General features: G+C 39.3%; 1 protein-coding gene across 1 annotated transcript in view; it reads left to right on the top strand.

The window, feature by feature from the left end:
- Positions 1-704: 704 nt before the first annotated feature.
- Positions 705-19946, top strand: part of IQSEC1 (IQ motif and Sec7 domain ArfGEF 1) — a 68475-nt gene continuing 49233 nt past the window's right edge. Inside the window, exons 1-2 of the mRNA XM_082004642.1 lie at positions 705-852; positions 18072-18354. Coding sequence (XP_081860768.1) covers positions 788-852; positions 18072-18354 — 348 coding nt within the window. The 5' untranslated portion in view covers positions 705-787. The remainder of the gene's footprint in view (positions 853-18071; positions 18355-19946) is intronic.

Genomic DNA, 19946 nt, shown 5'->3' with positions numbered 1-19946 from the left:
TTCATGTGTCAAACGCTACGATGATGAAACTCGGCTGGTGTTTTTCTTAAGATCCTAGTGAGGAATTCTTGCTTGCCAGAACTAGCTTTTCTATTGAGCTGCCGTGTGTTGGAGAAGGTGGAGGTTTCTTTACATTCTCATCTACAAATGCCATGAGAACACTGGGGCCACGATACAGCAAAATCCACCAGCTTTTTCGGTTGGGTTGTAGTGGAGCAACAAAGAGTAACAGTTAAAATCTTTTTTTAATTACTCATTTTTACCCAAAATTCTGATAGTTTGGGTTTTTCAGATAATAAATCAACTGCTCCTCCCAAAACTGTTTTTCTCCCGTCACCGGCCCTCCACAGCACCAGAAGTAGTATTATTTTTTGCGTGTGTTTTCTTCGTGTTTCACAGCGCCAGGAGTTCACGTTCGTGCCTCGCAGCCGCGACCCTCGAACCGTCTCACGCTCGTGTACCGGACGTAAACCCAAGGTTTTTAAGTCAATAAGGCTCCGGAAGGGCCTCGGGGCTGTAACTGGCCCCCGGCACGGTGCGGGCCGCGAGGCGGTTGCCCGTGAGAGGAGGGAAAGCGCTCGCGCCGCGGCCGTTGGCGCCTCGCGTTCCCCGGGAAACCGGCCTCGGCGCATGCGCCCTACGCGCGCTTCCCCCTTCCCTCCCACCCTCCCGCCACCGAGCGCTGTGTGGAGCCGCCGCTGAGGGGAGCGGGCGCGGAGGCGGGGCGGCCCTGAGGGGCGGCTATGGTGGCGGTGCGGAGCTCCCCGCCTGCGACTCCGGCCCAGCCATGTGGTGCTTGCACTGTAGCTCGGAGAGGACCCAGTCGTTGCTGGAGCTGGAGCTTGACAGCTGGTAAGCTTTGCCGGGGGGTGGGGGTGCTGGAGCGGGGGCGTCCCCGGCCCCGCTCGGCGGGAGCCCCGTCCTTGTCACACAAAGGGCTCCGCTCCGTCGCTGCCCGGCCTCGCCGATCGCCGCTGGGGGAAGCCGGGTGGAGCGGCAACCCAGAGCCGCTCCCAGCTGAGAGGGGGCCCGGCTTGCCGCTGGGGTCACCCCACTTTCTCTTTGTCTCTGGGGTGCTGCGAAGTTCGCAGGGATCGGGAACGGCGGCCGGCGGCGGCTTTTCTGGCGGTCGTGTTGCTCGGTAGCTTATGAGTCGGGGAGGAGGAAAGAATTAGTGTGCCGTCTGTCTGGTGGGGACGTAAGCTTGAAGTCGGAATCGTTTAAATGTTGTACCAAAAGTGGACCCGTACATCTGTTGTTGCTAGTCGGTGGCAGGCAAAGTATAAAGCCGCCAGAAGCATTTAGAGGAGGGTGCTGTTCGGTTGTGACCTGACTTCGCGTGTGCGTTTGCCACCGAGGTGTGTGCATGGGTGTACACAAGAACGGCAACTCTTCATTGAGTTTGCTGTAGTGCAAGAAATCACATGGCTGGTGTCCAACAAGCGGCGAGTTCTCCTTCAGAGCTCTGGTACACGGTGTTCCCGGGGGCCGAAACGGACCGGGGAGGGCGGCAGACCTGGCGGTGTCACTGTCGGCAGCGGAAGGTGCCTTAAATGCACCCAACTGCGTGGGGTCAGTTCTCACCTGCGACTCGTGCCCTCAGCCCGGAAAAAAAAGAAAGTTTGGATCAAAAGCTTTTAAAGTAAGGATACTGAGTAAGTAACGCAAGAAAACCAGAAAAATGGGATTTGTAATGTTAGTACGTACAGTCTCTGTTGTTACGGTGTTGTTAACAAAAATATCGTGCATCGAAATTACAAAACGCAGTACTCTGTTATACGAGCCACTTGAAAACCAGACGTAGAAACTAGTTTTTCTTGTGCAATACTGCGTGCAGATTATGATAGGCTAAAATAGTTATCATGGCAAGTGCACTTGCAAAATGAGTCTATCTCCGATGCATCGTGAAAGTTTATTCCACCGAATAATTTGATGAAATTCTGAGCTGACTGGCTCTTAAAGAAGTATTCCGTTTAAATAAAGATAGGCAACATCTTAAATTGGGTGTGTGCATGAGTGGAAAAATATAAAAGGAGGAAATGACTAGATTCAGTGTAATGACATATGAATGCAACAGTGTCTTTTCTGGAAAAGAAAGGAAAAATGTTTTTTGATAAAGAAAAATGTTTTATAGTACAGTTTAGTCACACATTTAATGATCCTTAAGCCCATTTTCCCTTAAGGAAGAGAATAAAGTTGAGCTTGTAAAGGTCCCTGCGTGGAGTTGGTAATGTTTGCATAAGTGACATTACATTTGCATGGCTTGCTATAAAACATAATTCGTAAATGTTACCGTAGTGACAGATTTGCCTGTGTTCACACAGTTACGTTTTGCTATTCAGTCATTGTTTCAGACTTTTTTCCTCCATTTGCACATTGCTATGCACTTCCTTTCAGTTAAACTTGATTATTCTGCCTGATGTGTTAAAAGAGGAATTGCTGAGTACTTAGTTTGGATGGTTGTATTTAACTGTGTCTATTCTTGTAGCAGACAGCGTTCATATAAACACAGAATTAATTACATCTATCCAGCTCTTTGGGAGAACTTAAACTGTGCTGAATAAAATGACCCATTTCCCATTTTACTTCTACTTTTGTACCAGTTTTGTTTTGTTGTTGTGTTGTCCTGTTCTGGTTCCTGAAATTGCACATATTGAGAGCACTGGTATATAGTAGTCAGCTGTTAATTTTTCTCTTAGTTAAATAGGTACTCAATGTTGGGGTTCCATTTGTGAAGTCAGCTGTCATCCTTTTTTTTTTCCTATTTCTGCTAGTCTGAAAGAAATAGTTATCATCAGCGATACTAACCGTAGTACGAGATCTTGAGATAACTGCTGAAAATTATAGCACTCAGCCTATCAACAGCGTTTAGTTGTTTCTTTGCCCTTTTAGAAGTTCTCTGGGAATCCTCGTGCAGTTAATAAAAAAAATTGCAGTCCAGTTTCATGGAATAATTTGCAATTTTCAGGTAAGGAAACCCAGAGGACTCAGTTTTTCCCCTGAAATGTACAAATACCAAGTTGGACAGTAACTGATTTGTTGTTCTTGTTACAAATCTGCATTGGAAGGTTGCTAGGAGTTCATGCAGTGAGTTACTGGTGGGCAGGCAGACTTCCTCTGCTGGAGAAGGTATCTTCAGTAGCAGTTGGGCAGGGTGTTCCTTCTGAGAACTGGGAAGTGATTTCTTAGGATAGACAGCCCCCTGGACTTACGTGTTTTTTCTCACCCTGCGAAATGAAAATTTGCTGAAGAGAATTCCAATTTCTATTCGTATGGCTATAGAAAGTATTCCTCCAAATATTTAGTCCTCAGGAGAATGTTCTTGCATCACTGGGAGGCTGGGGTTGTTTCATGCCTTTGAGGACCTAGAGGTTAGGTGTTAGGGCTTCGGCTGGAACTACTACTTTGAAACAAAAGCTTACCTTTATACCGATCGTGTTTTCTCTGAACGATAAAGATGGCAATTCAAGGAGCAAACTTTCTGAAGAGGAAGATCTCCTAATTGTGTAGCTGATTAGCACACTTACGTGATTACTCTAATTGTGCTTGCACACTGTATTTGCCCTGAACACCAATAAGACGTAGCTGTGAATTATAAAAGCTGGCCTAGAAGTAGCCAGTCTTCTTCTGGTAGATGCAAGGTGTCATCCTGAACCAAAACCAACACTTGTCTCCAGCTGTGGAGATGCTACCTCTAGATATTTAACATATCCTCACATATTTCAGCTGTGCTTCTTGATGTTTAACGCCACTGAGACTCAGACTTCGGGCATCTCTAGCAGTACACTGGGAAACAAGAGTGCTAGAAGTGAGATACCGCTTTCCTAGTAAAACATGTCTTTTTGCCTGCTGTGTGGTATTCCAACTGAAATTCAAGACACTGCATTGCCTTAACTTTATAGCCTCAGCTGTGTGACTCTCAATGAGTAAAATTGGATTTAGCCTGCTATCAGGGCAGCTTTATTTAGGAAATATTAATGCCATAAAGATGTCCTGGAAATTATCCACTAGGCCTTCATAGAATCTCAAGATCCAGGCTAATGCACCCTCTTTGTTGTAAACCCATGCAGCTCCCAGTTTCTGCATAATTTTGACAGGTGCAAATGAATGGTTCAAGTTACTGTATTTCTGAATATTGTATTTTTGAAAAAAAATTCTTCACAATTTCAGGAGAAAAAACCCACTTTGTCACTTTGAGCATTATGATGCATGGATGTAGATTAGCTGGGTGGTTGTGCCTCTTCATTGGAAGGTTCAACCATAATTTATGAAGGACATTAAGAGTGCAATTTTCTTGCTCTTTTAGCATTTACATAGTTCTTTTTCCATCAGCATCGATGGCAATTTTATAATTAATTTTGGAGCCAAGCATATTTTAATCACAGTAGTTGTCAATCGATTATTGCTTTTTATGTTTATTTAATAACAAATGCAGGAGACCTCAGAAACTGTAATCAAGATGGAGCTCTGATTGCTCTGTTTGTTACATAAAATATATGAGGATGTGCCCTTAACCTAGACACTGCCTTATCAACAGAACAACTGAAATTTTGAAGAGATAAAGCATGGGTTTGGGGAGAAAGTGTGTTGGTGCATTGTTTTTGTAAACCCTGCTTTGTTTAGATTTCACTTATGTTTAAACAGTGTGGGCCACAAGCCAAATTCATATTCCCAAGTTTGCATCTTTATTTCTGTTGTCCAACAAGACTGTGTAGTTATAAGAGCAGTATCAGGCCCTGGATTTGAAAGTTCATTTTTTAGCATCCTGTATATTGTCATTTTATGTCAAAACTTACGTAAATACAGATTTTGTTTAATTCATACATCCTTGTTATGCAGAAATAGTTACTGATCGTGGTCTCTTTTAGCAAGACTTACTAACCAAAAATATTTTAGTTGCAGAGCCCTTCTTGTGTCTTTCAGGATTTCATTTGAGTTTTATTTGGAGGAAGGACAATTCTAGTTAGGGGATATAGAGAGATGGCAAGTTTACTGTGCTGCTGTGATTTGACTTCAGGTTTCCAGAGAAGAACAGATGCTGCTTTAATCCACTGTAGCACAAAGCCCTAGTATTACGTTAAAGGGGACTGCAAATTCAGCAAAATAAATCTTCTTCTGCTTCCTTACAATAGATAAAAGACTAGAAACGTTTTCATGAAATTGATGTAAAGATGTCTTTAGTAAAGTAAAAAAACCCCAAGCTTTGATATGATAAAAAAATCAAACCCTTTTGTCCCTGTGAGAGGAACAGAAAATTAGAATTATAGCTTTGATAACCTTTAATACAGGAAATTGGTACAGTATATCTGTTAATCAGATCCTTTCAGTAGTTCAGTGTCGAGTTAAACTTGTGCTTAAAAACAAAGGACCCAATTCCCTGTTGCCTTATGTTGTGCAAGCACAAACGAAATGCAAGTTATGATTTGGCTTCCTTTTACTTAAGTGGCTACATACTGGGCAGGGCAGTAGAAGAATCCTAAGCTTATTTTGAGGGGTACTTGCATTGTTTAGTCCAAAAAAATTCAGTCGCCCCTAAAATTCACCAGATTAAGAAGGATGGATGTGTCACGAGGTTAAATGTTTTGGTAGGAACAGAGAAGAAGAAAACTAACTTCCTTCTGTTTGTTGACATATACGTAACCTTTCAGGTCATCTTTATGCAGTGTAAAGGAAGCAAGTATGCAAATTCGATGGATTTTCTGTTGCAGGGGATATGTTTACAGGCGGTCCTAAAACTGCACTACAGGAAAGTTTGAATTTGACTTTAATTTAATTTTCACTCACCACCTTTATAGCAGAGTGGACCAAGCTCAGTCTCATATCACATGGAGAGTTAAATGCAGCAGTGGATATAAGCATTGTAACTTGGCTGTACGTTGGACTGTGTTTAACTCGTTAATGTGACTTTAGTGTATTCTTTTTGGTGTAGCCTACAGCCGTAATGATTATAGTTGTGATCCTTTCAGTTTTCATGAGTCAAGTCAGGGTGGACCATGTCACTACTTGCACAGAACTCCAAGGAAAAAATCTTCGGGAAGGAATGGATGATTTAGTTGGAAGCATTCCGGCCTGTAAAGATAATACCAAAGACAGGGTTTCCCTCATGGTTTGGGGAGGTTGTGCTGAGGAAGTCATCTTTCAGATGAGATAGACAGCAGTGTTCCTGATCCAGCTGGAGTTCCTGGGGGTCTAACAGTACATGTAACAGCACAGGCCTGTATAAACCCCTGGCTTTCTGGCCATGTTTCAGCTTAATAATAGTTTTTCTCTCCATCTGACTTCCCTCTGCACTTTCAATTGGGAATAAAAGTTGTCCTTATTTTTCTTTCTTATGTGGTTTTGCTGTATTGTAATGTGCTGCCAAACAGCTGTTGAATTTCCATTCTAGAGGTGTCTGGGGTGATTCTCATGCTTTGAAGTAAATGACATTTCACAGGGTGTTGAATGTTAGATAATATTTTCATCCGTTCTTAGATTCTTGAAAGAAAGACAGTTCATTATTGCTTATATATTCCTCTCTCCTATTTTATTTTGTGAACCTTGTTTAGAAGATACCGGTGATGTGGAGCATTTAGTAGACAAGACGGAGTTGGTTCTAATGCTTCAAGTTTTGGGAGAATGTGATTTTACAGCTAATAGTTTCCTATTAATACTAGTAATTAATGCTTTGTGAAATTGAGATAGAATGGAAATTGTCCCAAATGGTGACAACCTGTTGCAAACTTGGATTCTTTTTTTGTTTTTAAAATGTGATTAAGATGTTTTTGATTAGGTTATCCTAAAAGAAAATAAGTATTTCAAGTTTTCCTGTGCTGCCACAGTGCAGCATGTTACAGAATAACATTTCTGACTGTCTTTAGTTGACATTTTCAAAATCTGTCTTTGCACATTATTTAACTTTCAGTTCACAAAATGGGGACTCTGATTTTCAGGAACTGGACTACCCTTGTCCTAAAAGACCATTTTCCATTGTGGAAAGATCTATGAATTAAGTCGTGGTAAAGAGCCTATAAATTCTAAGAATAGTCCAGGTTCTGTATTTTAGACCCGATGTTCTTTTGTGGTTGATCAGCCTCACGTGCAGCCCCCAGCTAAGGCAAGCTGTGTCAGCAGAAGTCTGTGCAGATTGTTGATGCTTCTGGGAGCAAGAGTTGCAGAGCTGTACTGGGCATCTGTGTGTTGCATCGAAATGAAGCTGCTACAAGCTGCAGTACAACCTGGCAATTCCTGTCGCTCTGTGTATCTGCAGTAAATCTTCTATATTTAAGTACTGATTGGAAGTAGCTAAAAAAACTAGTTACAGCATAGAACAGATCTTAAAATTTGATAATAGATAAGCTTTGTAAGGAGAAAGTTCTCGGCTTATAGTAAGCTTTGAAATAGTGTTTATAGGTTTCCAAGACAGGAACTGATACCTGTGTTACTTTTTTATTCTGATCAGTGAGGTGAGTCAAGTCATCCTACTAAAAGCCTAGATTTAATTCCTTGCTAACGGAGGAAAAAACTGAAATATATAGATTCAGCATAATGGAGAGGAAATGTAAAAGGAAGGAAGTTTGTGAATGAGAAAAAGCATCTGTCAGCTCTTTAACTGACTTAGAGGTTGTAAGCAATCTTCTGAGGTCTCATTTTCCTAAGAGTGAAGATTTACATGTAGTAAGACACAGAATATCTTTCTGAGTATGTCTGCAAATACCTTCTGTGTTTGAATGCATTGCCTTGAGTCGAAGTAACATCTAAAATATTCTTTTCCATCAAACTCCGTACTTCCAACAAAAGATCTCTTACTGTTTTGTTTCCATAATCAGTATGTTCTGTATACTGTGATGTAAACCTTGGGTGTGCTGCAGAGGGATAAAAATCTCACTTTTATGAGGATGCCTATGATTAAAGACTGGTTAGCAGCGATCCTGTTCCAGTAAGTTACAACACAGACCTCTCAGTGCGTGCAGAATGCTCAAGGCCAGTTCCCGTTCTCACTAACTCGGTAGCAACACCCTGAACATCACAGAAAGCCGGAACAAGGGTTCTGTGTTCTCATCCATTTTCTTTCCTACCTGGTGAGACTTTCCCATGCCTGTATGCATTTATGCATATCGAAATTACATTGATCTCCCTTAGAGAAAACTGGTAGGGTTTCTTGGTCTTTTGGTGTTTTTTTTAGACTTGGCATAATGTAGTTGGCAGTCAAAATGCAGGGTTTGTGCAGTGTGTAAGATTGAGTGATATTTTTATATTACATATACATCTAGATTCAGTTAGATCAGTAAAAGGTCTTTCTCTGATCAGACTTTCAGCAGTCCATCCTCCTTTTGGATTGGCTTTTTTAAGTACGTTGCTCTATAACCTTATGAGGTTTATCTGTAACTTCAGGGAGAAGTCAAACAACCACTGAAAGTTGAACAATCCCTTTCTTTTTGGTTTTAAAAGTGGGAGAACTTTAGCTGACTACTTCTTAAATCCACGTGAGAGAAGAAAGTATTTTGTGTTTGTCAGTGACATTGTTTTAAAGCACACCTCATTAGATAATAATATATTATTAACTGATTGAAATGGAATCCCGTGGTGGTTTTAAGTAGGTCTTTTTGTGTAATGTTCGTTTCCTACTTCAGTGAAAATATGGCCTAGATGAATAGAGCTGTGATGTGATCTGTGATTTCACCCAATATAGAGTCCAGTACAGAAAGATGGTTTTGTCATTTCTGCTGCGTGAACCCTCTGCATGCTGTTTGGTTTGTGATGATTCTTAATTTCCCTCTGCCCAGGCACACAGACACAGTTGAAGGGAAAGGCTGGCCTGCTCAAAAATTGTTTCCAGCTCTCTCTACTGCATCTTATCTGTAATCATCTCGAATAGTAGAGGGGCAAAGCCACAAAATGAGTCAAATGATAGGCTTTATCAAGTATATTTGATCTAAGATTAGAATACAGTTTTGTTCTAGGTGTGAAATTTCAATGCCTGAAACATTTTATTTACTCAGTAAACAGGATTTCATTAAGGATCTTTAGTTCATGTTTATGTGATATACAGTATATAAGAGAGGAAAGAAGAATGGCGTTATCTACCAAGGCCTGAACAGGGAGAGAAAACTAGTATTTAGTCTCTTATAGAACCAAATTGTGAGCAAGCCGATTTCTCAGCAGTGTCATTCTGCAGCACCCCTTCCTTTGGTGGGCTTGACACAACAGCTGAAGCCACAACGGAGGTGAAATACAAGGATGGCTGGTACAGAACACCAAAGATTTTTGCATTATATTAAATGCTGCTTCAGCTGTGCTTGCAAATCAGTTTTTTCTCAGCTGCAGAAACTAAATCTTCCTTTTTTAAAATTAGCATAGTATAAAGGTCATGTCATGATATAAAAGGTAGCATGTGTATTAATATCTTACTGTCTTAAATTTGTGTCATATGTAGTGTAGATATGCTAAATAAGAGGATTCCAGTTGCTGAATGATATATCTGAATAAATAGTTGAGGTCAAATTCTACCACAGTTGCACTAAGAAACTCCACAGATTGCTGAAACTTATCCTGTTGTGTTAGAGTTTACTTAGGAGGAACAGGACAAAGTCTGCAGTGGTAGGCAGACCACAGATTTTGTTAAATGGTCATATACCACTTTAAAAAAATCACTTAACATTTTTTAGCTTTAGTCCCTATAAGAAGTAATCTTTTGAAGCATACGTGGCATTTTCTGATGTTAGTATGTTTTATGACACATCAAGAGGAAGAGCTGACCATAAAAAAACCCACTAAAAATTCTAAGAATTGGGCTGATAAATTTGAGAACTCTTCCTCCAGCCACAAGCCTCAAATTATTACCATAGTCATGTTTTATATAATACTTTATCCATTTTTTAAAAGAGCTTAAAGTATGGAATATGGTCATTGCTGAATAAACATATGCTGGGTGATGATTAACGCAGATTAGCAGAGAATGACGTTGTCTGTCTTTACCTGAGATAGAAGCTGGCATTCGTAAGCTGTGCTCAAATTCTGTTGATGCTGTCGGTCTCCTTTGTTACTTTCCAGCTGCTAAGTAATGAAAATAAAATACAGCTTTGCCTTTAGCAGGTAGGCTTCATAAGGCATTGCAGGGGTACTGGGTGGGCGTGGTTGGTTTGACCCTTCTGTAGCAAATACTTATGTCTGCTAGCCAATATGCTGCCACTGTTTGACTTAGGCAAAGGTGATATCTGAGGCGTTTAACCTTCCTTCTCCTTCTTGGGAGCTGAAGATAATCTTAAGTAAGCTCTTTTCAAATGGATATTCTTAGTTCTTAAATGTATTATAAAGATTGTTCCCTAAAAATGGAGAAGTTGGGTAGATTTTCGTGTGGCGCGCTTCTCGTTTTGCTGGTGTGCATCTCCATTTCAGAAGAGACAGCACAGTGAAAGTAATCTCTCACCTTTCTTCCCCTGCTCTCCCCTGCTGCTAATGGCGTATAAGACTGTCGGTGAAAATGCCCTTCATTAAAAATACCATTTTTGTTAATGCCTTTTCTGGGGTTATTTAGTGAGAATTAAAACTTGGTAGTGTCCAAGTGAATAGATGTTGGGGCTTTTCTGTAATTTTGAATCCAGGACTGCAAGTGAAGATTTTCAGTGCACATAATGATACTTGTCTGTGGAACTCTGGTCGCTCTGTCGATGGTCGTCAGACTGTGTTTGAACTTAAGCTGGCTGTTACTGGCAGTCTGTTACGCAGAACATTACAGAGAGAAGCGGTTGCTTTCTTAGCCTTCGCTTCTGAGACACATGCAAATGCTGTCTGGATTTGTCTTGCCATGATATTTAACTTCAGTAAGATGAATTACCTGGGACATTACTTTGATGTGCATTCAAAGCTTTTGTTTGTTTTTAACAGAAACAGCTGAATTGAGAGTGCATTCTAAGTAAAACAAGTTGGTCAATATTTCTTTCCTGGATCAAAGCTTTTGTCGGTGCCTGTGAATACTGTTGTCCATCATAATGGCTTTGAACTTTTGACAGTGTATATTTGAAGTCAGATTGGTTTGTTAATGATATTGCATTTATTGAATTTGGGGATTTGTATAAGTTCTTAATATAATTGACTTTTGTTTACTAGACAGTACAAAACAGACATGGCAATAAGAACTAGATTCTAATCTGTTGCAAATTGTACTAATAATTGTACTATACTTCTGCTCAAATGTTCTCACTGGTGGGGAATATTGTCACGTGGGGGGAGAGAGAAAAATGGTAAAAAACCGAGCTTGTGTGAACTACATATGGTTAGTTTTACATTTTAAGAAGCTATGTTAAGAACTTTTTGTGGAGAGTAATTTGAAATAATACAATGCATAAATCAGAGCTTTAATTAAATATACCTCCTAGTCTATAGCAGAAAGCACCACAGATACTGAAATGTAAACCAACTTTGAAGCAGTGGGGTGTACCCTTGTGTCAAATGAATGCTTATGTTCAGATTAAGTTGTGTACGGGGAGTCATAGTTTTAGTTAGCAGTGTTATGTTTGTAATCGTTGATTAAAATTTCACGTTCAAATTAGGACTTTGTTGCATTTGGAAAGACAAAGTTATATGCAAGAAATTAACGTTTGTTGAGGTTTGTTCTGATGTGTAATGCCTAGATTTGACCTAAACATTTTTGCCATTTAAATGGGGGTTTTTTTTCAGGCTTCATGTTGGAAGTGCCTGACCGTACCAGCTGCTCTAGCAGCTGCCATCATGCTTCTCTGTTACTCAGAGTTAGTTCCACGGGCGACTTCTGGTCTGCATTCTTTGAGCTAGGTAGAGAATTTGGATCCATTTCAATTGGTTATCTATAATTAGGAGTTACGAACAGAGTTTGACTTTCTTAACCTCCAAATTTCAGGAAGAGATAGTTGGTATAGAACAGACTGGCATAGCACTTCTTTCTTCCTGGGCACTTGGGCCTATTATTTTTGAGTGGGGCAGAAGTCTTACTGGGAATCATGTTTATGAAATGAGGCTTTTATACAAAAAGCTTCACTCTTTGGTTTGCATTTAAATCCATCTTGTAAACCACATGGCAGAGTCCCTAGGCATCTAGATACTTCAACTCTTAAGTATCATCTTAATGTTTCTGGGTAGAAAAGTTTCTGAGACAAAGGAAGAAAATACGCTTGCTGAATTGAGGGAACCAGGTTTATGTGCATTTTTCCTGAAGAGGGAAATCTTTCCCTTTTCCCTTTCAGGGAAAAGTAGGCAAGTTAGAGAAGGGACAAATCTGATTGAGGAATTTCATGAAGAACTACTCATGCAAATGCTTCGCTGTTGCAACAAACAAATTAAACGTATAAATACTTCATTAAGTTCTATTTGTATTCAGGTTATGCAGACTACCTGGGGTTTTGACTACTATCTCTGGCAAGTGATACTCTACCATAGTCATGCTGTAAAAACTGCCTGCTTCCTAAAGAACAGAGCACTTGGAGTGTCATGGTGAAGCTGAGTGGTTTTATCATCTCGTGCTGACTGGAATTTAAGTTGGCTGTGTTTTGCTTACTGTGTTCATATTACTGGTGCATACTTTCCACAATTTAGAAGAAAAGGAATTTATTCTGTGTACCTTTGAACTTGTGTTCGTACTTTTAAGGATGTAAAACACTATGGAAAAATGTTTAAGATGTAGCGGCACAAACTTACTACACTGTCATACTTTTCTTTATGTTCAAACCAAATTTTTTACAGGATGAATATAATGCTGATTGGTTCTCATGCATATACATTCAGTTAGGGCCTGTTTTCAATTTCATGTCTTTATATTACACTGTTGAAAGTCCATTCTAAATGAATGATGAAAATAACTGATGACTTCAGAGAATGTTCATTGGTAAAATAATTTCTCAAGTATTTACTCTATTTTGCTGTGAGGGTCTTTTGGTTCTATTTTAAAATGTTGCATGCAGTTTGGTTTGGCGTTTACATTATTTAGAAGCATGTTGAATTTCTTTGTTGCTTTTAGTTCCAAACTAAATCTGTAACATACTGGTTTGAACATTTGGACGATTTCTATAAGAGTATGTTCTCATTATCTTTATATTTTAGTCCTACAAATGCACTGGGACATTTCACTACTTGTAAACTGTGAGGTTTCTGAAGTGAATGGTGGTACTGAATAATTCCTTGCATCTGATGCCGTTGTTCTGTACTTCCTCTTCGCATGCACATAGTTTTAAAGATAAGGTACTGGGCCTTCAGTAAGAAGGGAATTTCTGCTTTTCTGGTTGTCATCTCTCTCTCTCTTTCATAGTACCTTTCATAGCTCTGAGAGGTAAATGCTTGTGCCTATGGTCCCAAACCTGCAGCTTCTCTGATAATTTTGCCGTTACTGTCAGTGGACCGAGTAAGTCTATACTCATGGAAAAGCTTGTGGCTTGCTCTCTGATTAAATTTAGGTCTTGAGGACTTTTTGGCAGTTTCCATTTTAAGCTCAAATTTTTTCAAAATTTTGTCTTTATTGTGCTTATTTTTGGTTTTGCTGAGATAATAGTTTGGCAAGATTTGAAGGAAAAGGAAGGTGTGAATGTAAAAAAAAAAAAAAAAAATCAAAGAACGGTAGATATTCAAACATCCTGAATAGTATGTTGGTTTAAAATATGATAGTGGTTTTGGTGTACTGGTTGCTAATTACAGCCTTTGTGATCAGAAGTAGTAACTGTAGGTATAAAATGAGAGACGGGGAAGAAAAGACCTGCCAGGTTTCTGCTGCTAAAATGCCTGGAGAGGAAATGTTTTGTTTTGGTCATGGCTAACCACAAAACTACGTTTGGCGATTAGATGGGTAGGAGACGACAGAGCGTTTTCTTATTCGGTAATTCTTGAAATGAATCTATCACCTGAATACTGGGAAATAACTTTAAAAAACACGACGTTTTCTACTTCACACTTTGTCAGCTTGCATCTATTGTATGCCTCTTTAGCCCAAAGATACAGCCATGCACCGTGTTACTCAGCTTTGACATCTAGGCAAATTAGCTAGAAAAGCAGCTTTTGGCAGCCACTGCCTGTACATTGGTGTTAGTTTTTGATTCAGACAGAGCAGTGAGCTTTGAGTCTGTCGCTGTTAGAGCGCAATGAACATCATGGGTAAATACAGTGTTAGCTGCGCTGCGGGGATGACCCTTATCTCACTGCCCTGCTGATGAAGCCAACAGATCCTACTTGCATGCACATATGTCACTTCAGCTGATATATTTTAATTTAAAAGTGTTTGCAGAGTGTGTGGCTTAGCTCTTGCAGGAAATCTAGAGCCATACGTCCACAGAACAAAATCGATGTTTGGTGGCTAGTACTGGTTTGTAGTCATTAGCATTAGTAAAATTAATCTGATTTTCACCAATAGTTTTACATAGCCATTGAGATATGTTAAAAATACTGTACTTGGTCTGTTTGCATTTTTCTGTAAGCCTTTCTCTTTCCCTGTTGTTCCGTGGTACAGTGGTATTTGGGGTTTTTTTTAATAGCGTTACAAGTTGAGGGTTTTTTCAGGAAGACACTTCAGTGTTGATTTCTGATAAAATACTGATTCAGTCAGTGCAGGCCACTCTTTGAAAAAGTAATTTAGATATACAAGGAAATGAAGTTTTTCCATGTCTCCATTTTAAAGTTTTGTTCATGCAAAGTCATATTAATAGTAGTAATTATTATTAAATATTTTATTTTTCACTTTTTAGCTGCTCCATTCTCTGCTTCTTTGTAAAATACTGGCAAGCAACCTTTCTTTTTTTCTGGCTTGGCAGATAATGAATGTCTGTTTTCTGCTGAGGCAGGAGTGTGATAAAAGAATCAGAGTTCTAAAAACGAAAGGTTAATTTCAACCGTTTTGCTTTCTCCTAATGTTGCACAGTTGGAATACTCAACGTATTCCTGGTCTCCCTAGTAATATGCCATTGCACATTGCAAGGAGATGAATCAAATTCATCCACTAGATTTCTTTTAAGCACTGAAATTATGAGTAATTCTACTGGGCATGTATAGTAGGAGGCAGAGGCCTCAAAACAGAGACCTTTACTAATAAGTTCTTTCTAATTCCAGCTGGAGCTGGGTCAAGTGTTATATTGTCCATTTTTGCAGTGTACTTAATGCACATAATTTCTCACCCATCTGAGAAATACCGTGTCCGCGGGGTGGCTACTGGAAGTGAAGTAGTGCTAGAGAGGCGTCTAACTGCTCCCTTAGTCATAGGGGGACTTACTCTAATTCTTGCCACAAGCCTGGAGCAGAATCCCTGACATTTTCGTGTGTTGGCATTTTTAATAAGTGAACAGATAAAAATTGCCCTTGTAACTCTGCAGTGACTGTCTCGTGTCCCGAGTCTGTTTTGAAGCAAAGGTACCCTTTTTAGCGTACAGTCTTTCAAAATAGACTCGGGCAGGGTGATTCTCAGTTCCACAATCCTGTTCCATGATGCCCTCCGTAGCGGAGCAATACATCTTGTCATCCTTGAAGCTTCACACAAATCATATTTGTTGAAATATTTTTCTTTTCCAAACATATGCAAAGTAGTGAGAAGTGGAAAGCAAGCTGCTTTTCTTTCTCAGTGGAGTTTCATTTTCATGAAATAACCCATAGGAAGCTTCAGCTGCTCTTAACAGACAAGGAAGAGCTGAATGGGAGAAAGCCTTCAAATACGCAGTACTGACTGCGCACGCTTCTTTGCTTTACAGGGCTGTCGTCCTGTTGTGCAGGAGGCTGCCTGTTGTGAAAGATAATTATCTCCCTGCTTCAAAGGTCAGATGTGATGGTAGGGAATAGGCCTGTGAGCAAAATGAGATCAAGCATTACAATCAGTCAAGGATCATATTTATGTCTGTAAAAAGTATGAAAGACGAACTAAAAATAAAGAAGAAACCCCTAACTTTAATCAGAGCCTCAGGCAGATCCCTTTCCATTTTTTTTTCTTTCTGATTAGGGCAGTACCCTTTTTGTTGATGAAAAGGTTAAGTTATCCATTGAAGGTATCATTATTAAAATGTCAACGTGAGATTATAATCAATGTGAAGGATTATTAAATAGTTCACAATATAAGGGCGAGGAAGGGGGAAAAAAGTCACAGAACATAAGAAGGGGGAAATAGTGACAATTCCTGACTTCCTGTTAAAAACAAATTTACCATACTTGTATGAAAAGTACCTAGAAATAAGCTTGTAATTGGGAACCTGTGATGTACAAAATAGTATGGCCTCACAGCAGAACAAAGAAAGGTATTTTAGTATTTAAAGAGAGAATGTGGAGCAGTTCAGTGTCATACTAATTTCTTTAACGGATACTTTAGAGAGAATGATTTGTTTGTTTTTAATGGGTGGTTACACAGGTTCAATGTCACTAGCAAAACTCTGGATAATTTATCATTTTAAAGTTGAAAGCCATCTGTATCGCAGAAGGAAAGGGATTAGTTTCCTGTCAACTTCCTTTTTGGAAAAAGTGATGTGTGCACACTGAAAATATTTCCAGCTCGGGTAAAGTATGTTTGAAAATACCTTTCGGGTAGAGTCATATTTTGATGGGCAAAGAAAGAGGACTTGCTTTCAGTTTTACATGTTTATAGAAACATTTTGAGAAATCTAAGGGGCTTTTTTCTCCTTCACTTCAGAAAGTACACACTGTTCAAGCTAGGAGAGTTTTGCCAGTGTTAACCTTGATCTCTTCTGGCACTGCGGTCCGGTGGAGAACGTTCTTTCAGGAATCGCTCTGTACTTTGAACTGTTGAAGGGACTGCTGTGGTATGTGTGTGCAGCAAGGCTCACAGCATTGTGCTTCTGAGAGACAACAGGAGAGCTTTATTTTTTATGTTTGTGTACATGTGAATGAAAGCAAAATAAGAAAAACAGGGCGTGGTGGGAACATGGAATTTTACTCCTTTAGAGTTTGGATGTACCTGTTCCTAAAACACAAGGTAGGGGAAGTGCTGTAAATGCTTATATTCGTGCACGTGTGGAGTGTTTACTAAGTCTTTAATGTGATTAAGAAAAAGTAAAATTTTGTTTTTTCTATCAGTGCACCATGTGCATAGGGTATGGCAGATAGTAAATATTTATGTGAAACTTATGAAGAAGATGGAGGAGTGAAAGTGCATACCCTACTGCAATGTGAGAATACCCTACTGTAAAACATATAAAACAAATTACTGTTAGTCATCATACATATCAATATCATACATATCATACATATCAACATACATAAAACAAATTACTGTTAGTCATTGGCACTTCAAGATAAACTTTGACTAGGACTCAGTTTTAAAATGTTTCCTATTGTGTACAACTCTTTAAATGTAGCATTTTTTTCTTTCCTTTATTCCTTAGCAATAACAGCATTTCTGTGAAAAGAGTGGTTTATTTACCAGATTGTAGCACCTATGATGTTTTCTCTACTTGAAACTGTTTTGCTTTCATTAGCTAGAAACACCATCCCTTGGGATGCTTTACCACAAAGCATGCCAGAAGTATCCCATGGGAGCAGTCTTTCACTAACAGAGAAATCGATGAGATTTCTCCTGTAGGTACTTTTTCCCAACTTCAGTTTCTAGCAATATCATAGCTCACAAGATCCATTAAATTCCAAATCTCTACTGAGTAACATGAAAGTAAATCCTTTTATGTCAAACTGTAATACAGCGGTAAGAAAGTACTGCTTTTATTTGTCAAAGCAAGGAAAGACACAAATAAGCATCTGTCATTTTGAAGTAGAACAACTTGGAAATGAGCGGTCTTATAAGAAATAAAAAGTTTCTATTTGTTTTATGCAGTAATTGCTGAGTGACTTACTCAGGATGTTATTAGTAATTACTGCATGAAGTTAAATAATGCTTGAAATCTCCATTCTTCTGCCTGACTCATGCGCTAAAGATGACCTCTGCAACAGAAATAAAGAGTTGCTTAGATTACAGTGAAAACTATGGTGGTTGACATGAAAGCCACATTACCCTGTACTAACTGCATCTGAATTTGAACAAAATGTGCTGGATGTCTACATAAAATGATACTAAGCAAAACTATGCTATTTGTTGCTGAGAATTTTGATATGCAATACTGAGGATTTTCCTGTCTTTTCATTCTGTCTAGTGTTGAGGGCGAAGCTCCAAGCAGTGAAACTGGCACGTCTTTGGATAGCCCATCTACTTACCATCAAGGACCTATAACACACAGCTCAGCTATAAGTCCAGACCATTACGATCATTCTGCTTACGGGCTGTATTCTGTTTCCCCTGGACAACAAAGATCTCGGAGGCCAAAACTTCAGCACTCAACGTCCATACTGCGAAAACAAGCAGAGGAAGAAGCTATTAAAAGGTCAAGATCACTTTCTGAGAGCTATGAACTCTCTTCAGACCTACAAGATAAGCAGGTATTTGTTACCTAATTTATGATAATGGCAACATACCTGTAAGCTGGGAAAAATCTTTTCTAGCGTCACTTTGGTTGTGATGCTGAAAATACCTTTTTTCTTGCAACCAGCTTAAGCTCAAAATAGTCATGTGTCAGCATTTCTGAGGTTTTTGACCTTTTTTTTTTCCTGTGTTGTCATCCCTGTGTCCCATACACCTTCCCCCCTTCTTAAAGAAACTCATAGAAGATATGTTAATAGTGTTAAAAATGAAAACAGTTCAGCTAGGAATTGTGATTTCATGCTTAGGACAAGTACTAAATGTAGTAATGCAAAATATTTTTCTAAGAAAATGAGTTATTTTGAAACCTGGATATCTTTGTTGCTGGTGAACAAAAGGAAGAACTTGTTGCAACTGATATTTTCTCATATCTGTGGGGTGAATTCAAGGTTTTAGTTGGTTTTACTCAACTAGGCAAAACTTGCATGTGCTTTACAAAGAGCTGGATGGAGGCTATGTAGATGTTCAAAGCTTTTGTTCCTAAAAAGGCCCTTCTGTAAGACAGTCAGCCTCAGCCATTCCTTTTAAGCTTTATTCTGAAAGCAGTCCTATTTGAAAGTTGTTTATTGCCATATAAGTTCATATTTATCATTTGAAAATGATGCCGTAAAAGCCTACGGTAAGCACATATGCAGGATGCACTGTTTCACTGATGGGTGAACAGTAGCCCATACATCAATGTTTTTTGGTTGTTTTGTTGTTGTTAGAGATCTTTACTGTGACAGAATATTTTGTTTACCGTGAATCATTGTGGTATATTGCATAGTCTCTCCAACTTGTATGTTAACATGGCCAAAGTGGGAGCAGGCAAAATTCCGCAAACAAGAAGAAAACTACTCCTGATTTTGGACCGCACATGGATAGTCCATGAAATTTATAGGGGCTAAGTCTCATTTGCTGTCTGTTTGTTGTTCTGAAATTTCAGTTTGGAGAATCATATAAGGTTGTTCTGGGGAGGCCTTGAAGAACAGAGTTTGAGCTCTGACTTAAAGTTGAGGCCGATATTTGGGATAGCAAGTATGAGTTTGTTTAGTTAAGCCTTTATGCTCACCAAATTCTATACTGGAGTGGGAACATACCAAGTTCCTGGTTCTTGATCGAGTTTATGCCAGCTCCACTATTAAACTGGACCTCCTTGTGAGATCTAAACTGTTACTTCCTTTTCCACCTTTGGCAGTCATTTTGGCTAGATGTCTTATAAGGGATTGATACAGCTTGTTAGGCTTACTAAAGAGGTCTCTTGCACTGCTGATATTCCACAGAGCCTAATTCCATCTGTTTTTTATGCCGGTTTGGTAGAGAATGAGGACTGCAGATGTTAATTTGTATTTGTTCGGGGAGTCCTGCACAATAAAAAGTGTCAATGATACATAAAGGAAGCTAGATACTGAAGAGTTGCTTACTGCTTCTGAAAAGCTCTCACTGAAATCTCAGAAGACACTTAAAAACAATTTAGGAAAATGTCCAAGGTTTTACCTAAAGGCAGTATACATTAAATATGCATTTTGAAGGTGCATTAAAATTTATTAGAAATATTAGTCACAAGTCTAGT

The sequence above is a fragment of the Phaethon aethereus genome (assembly GCF_964289735.1).
Source record: "Phaethon aethereus genome assembly, chromosome: 11".
Classification (NCBI taxonomy): domain Eukaryota; kingdom Metazoa; phylum Chordata; class Aves; order Phaethontiformes; family Phaethontidae; genus Phaethon; species Phaethon aethereus.
Note: the sequence above shows the minus strand (reverse complement) of the source record. Positions and strands in the feature narration are given on the sequence as shown.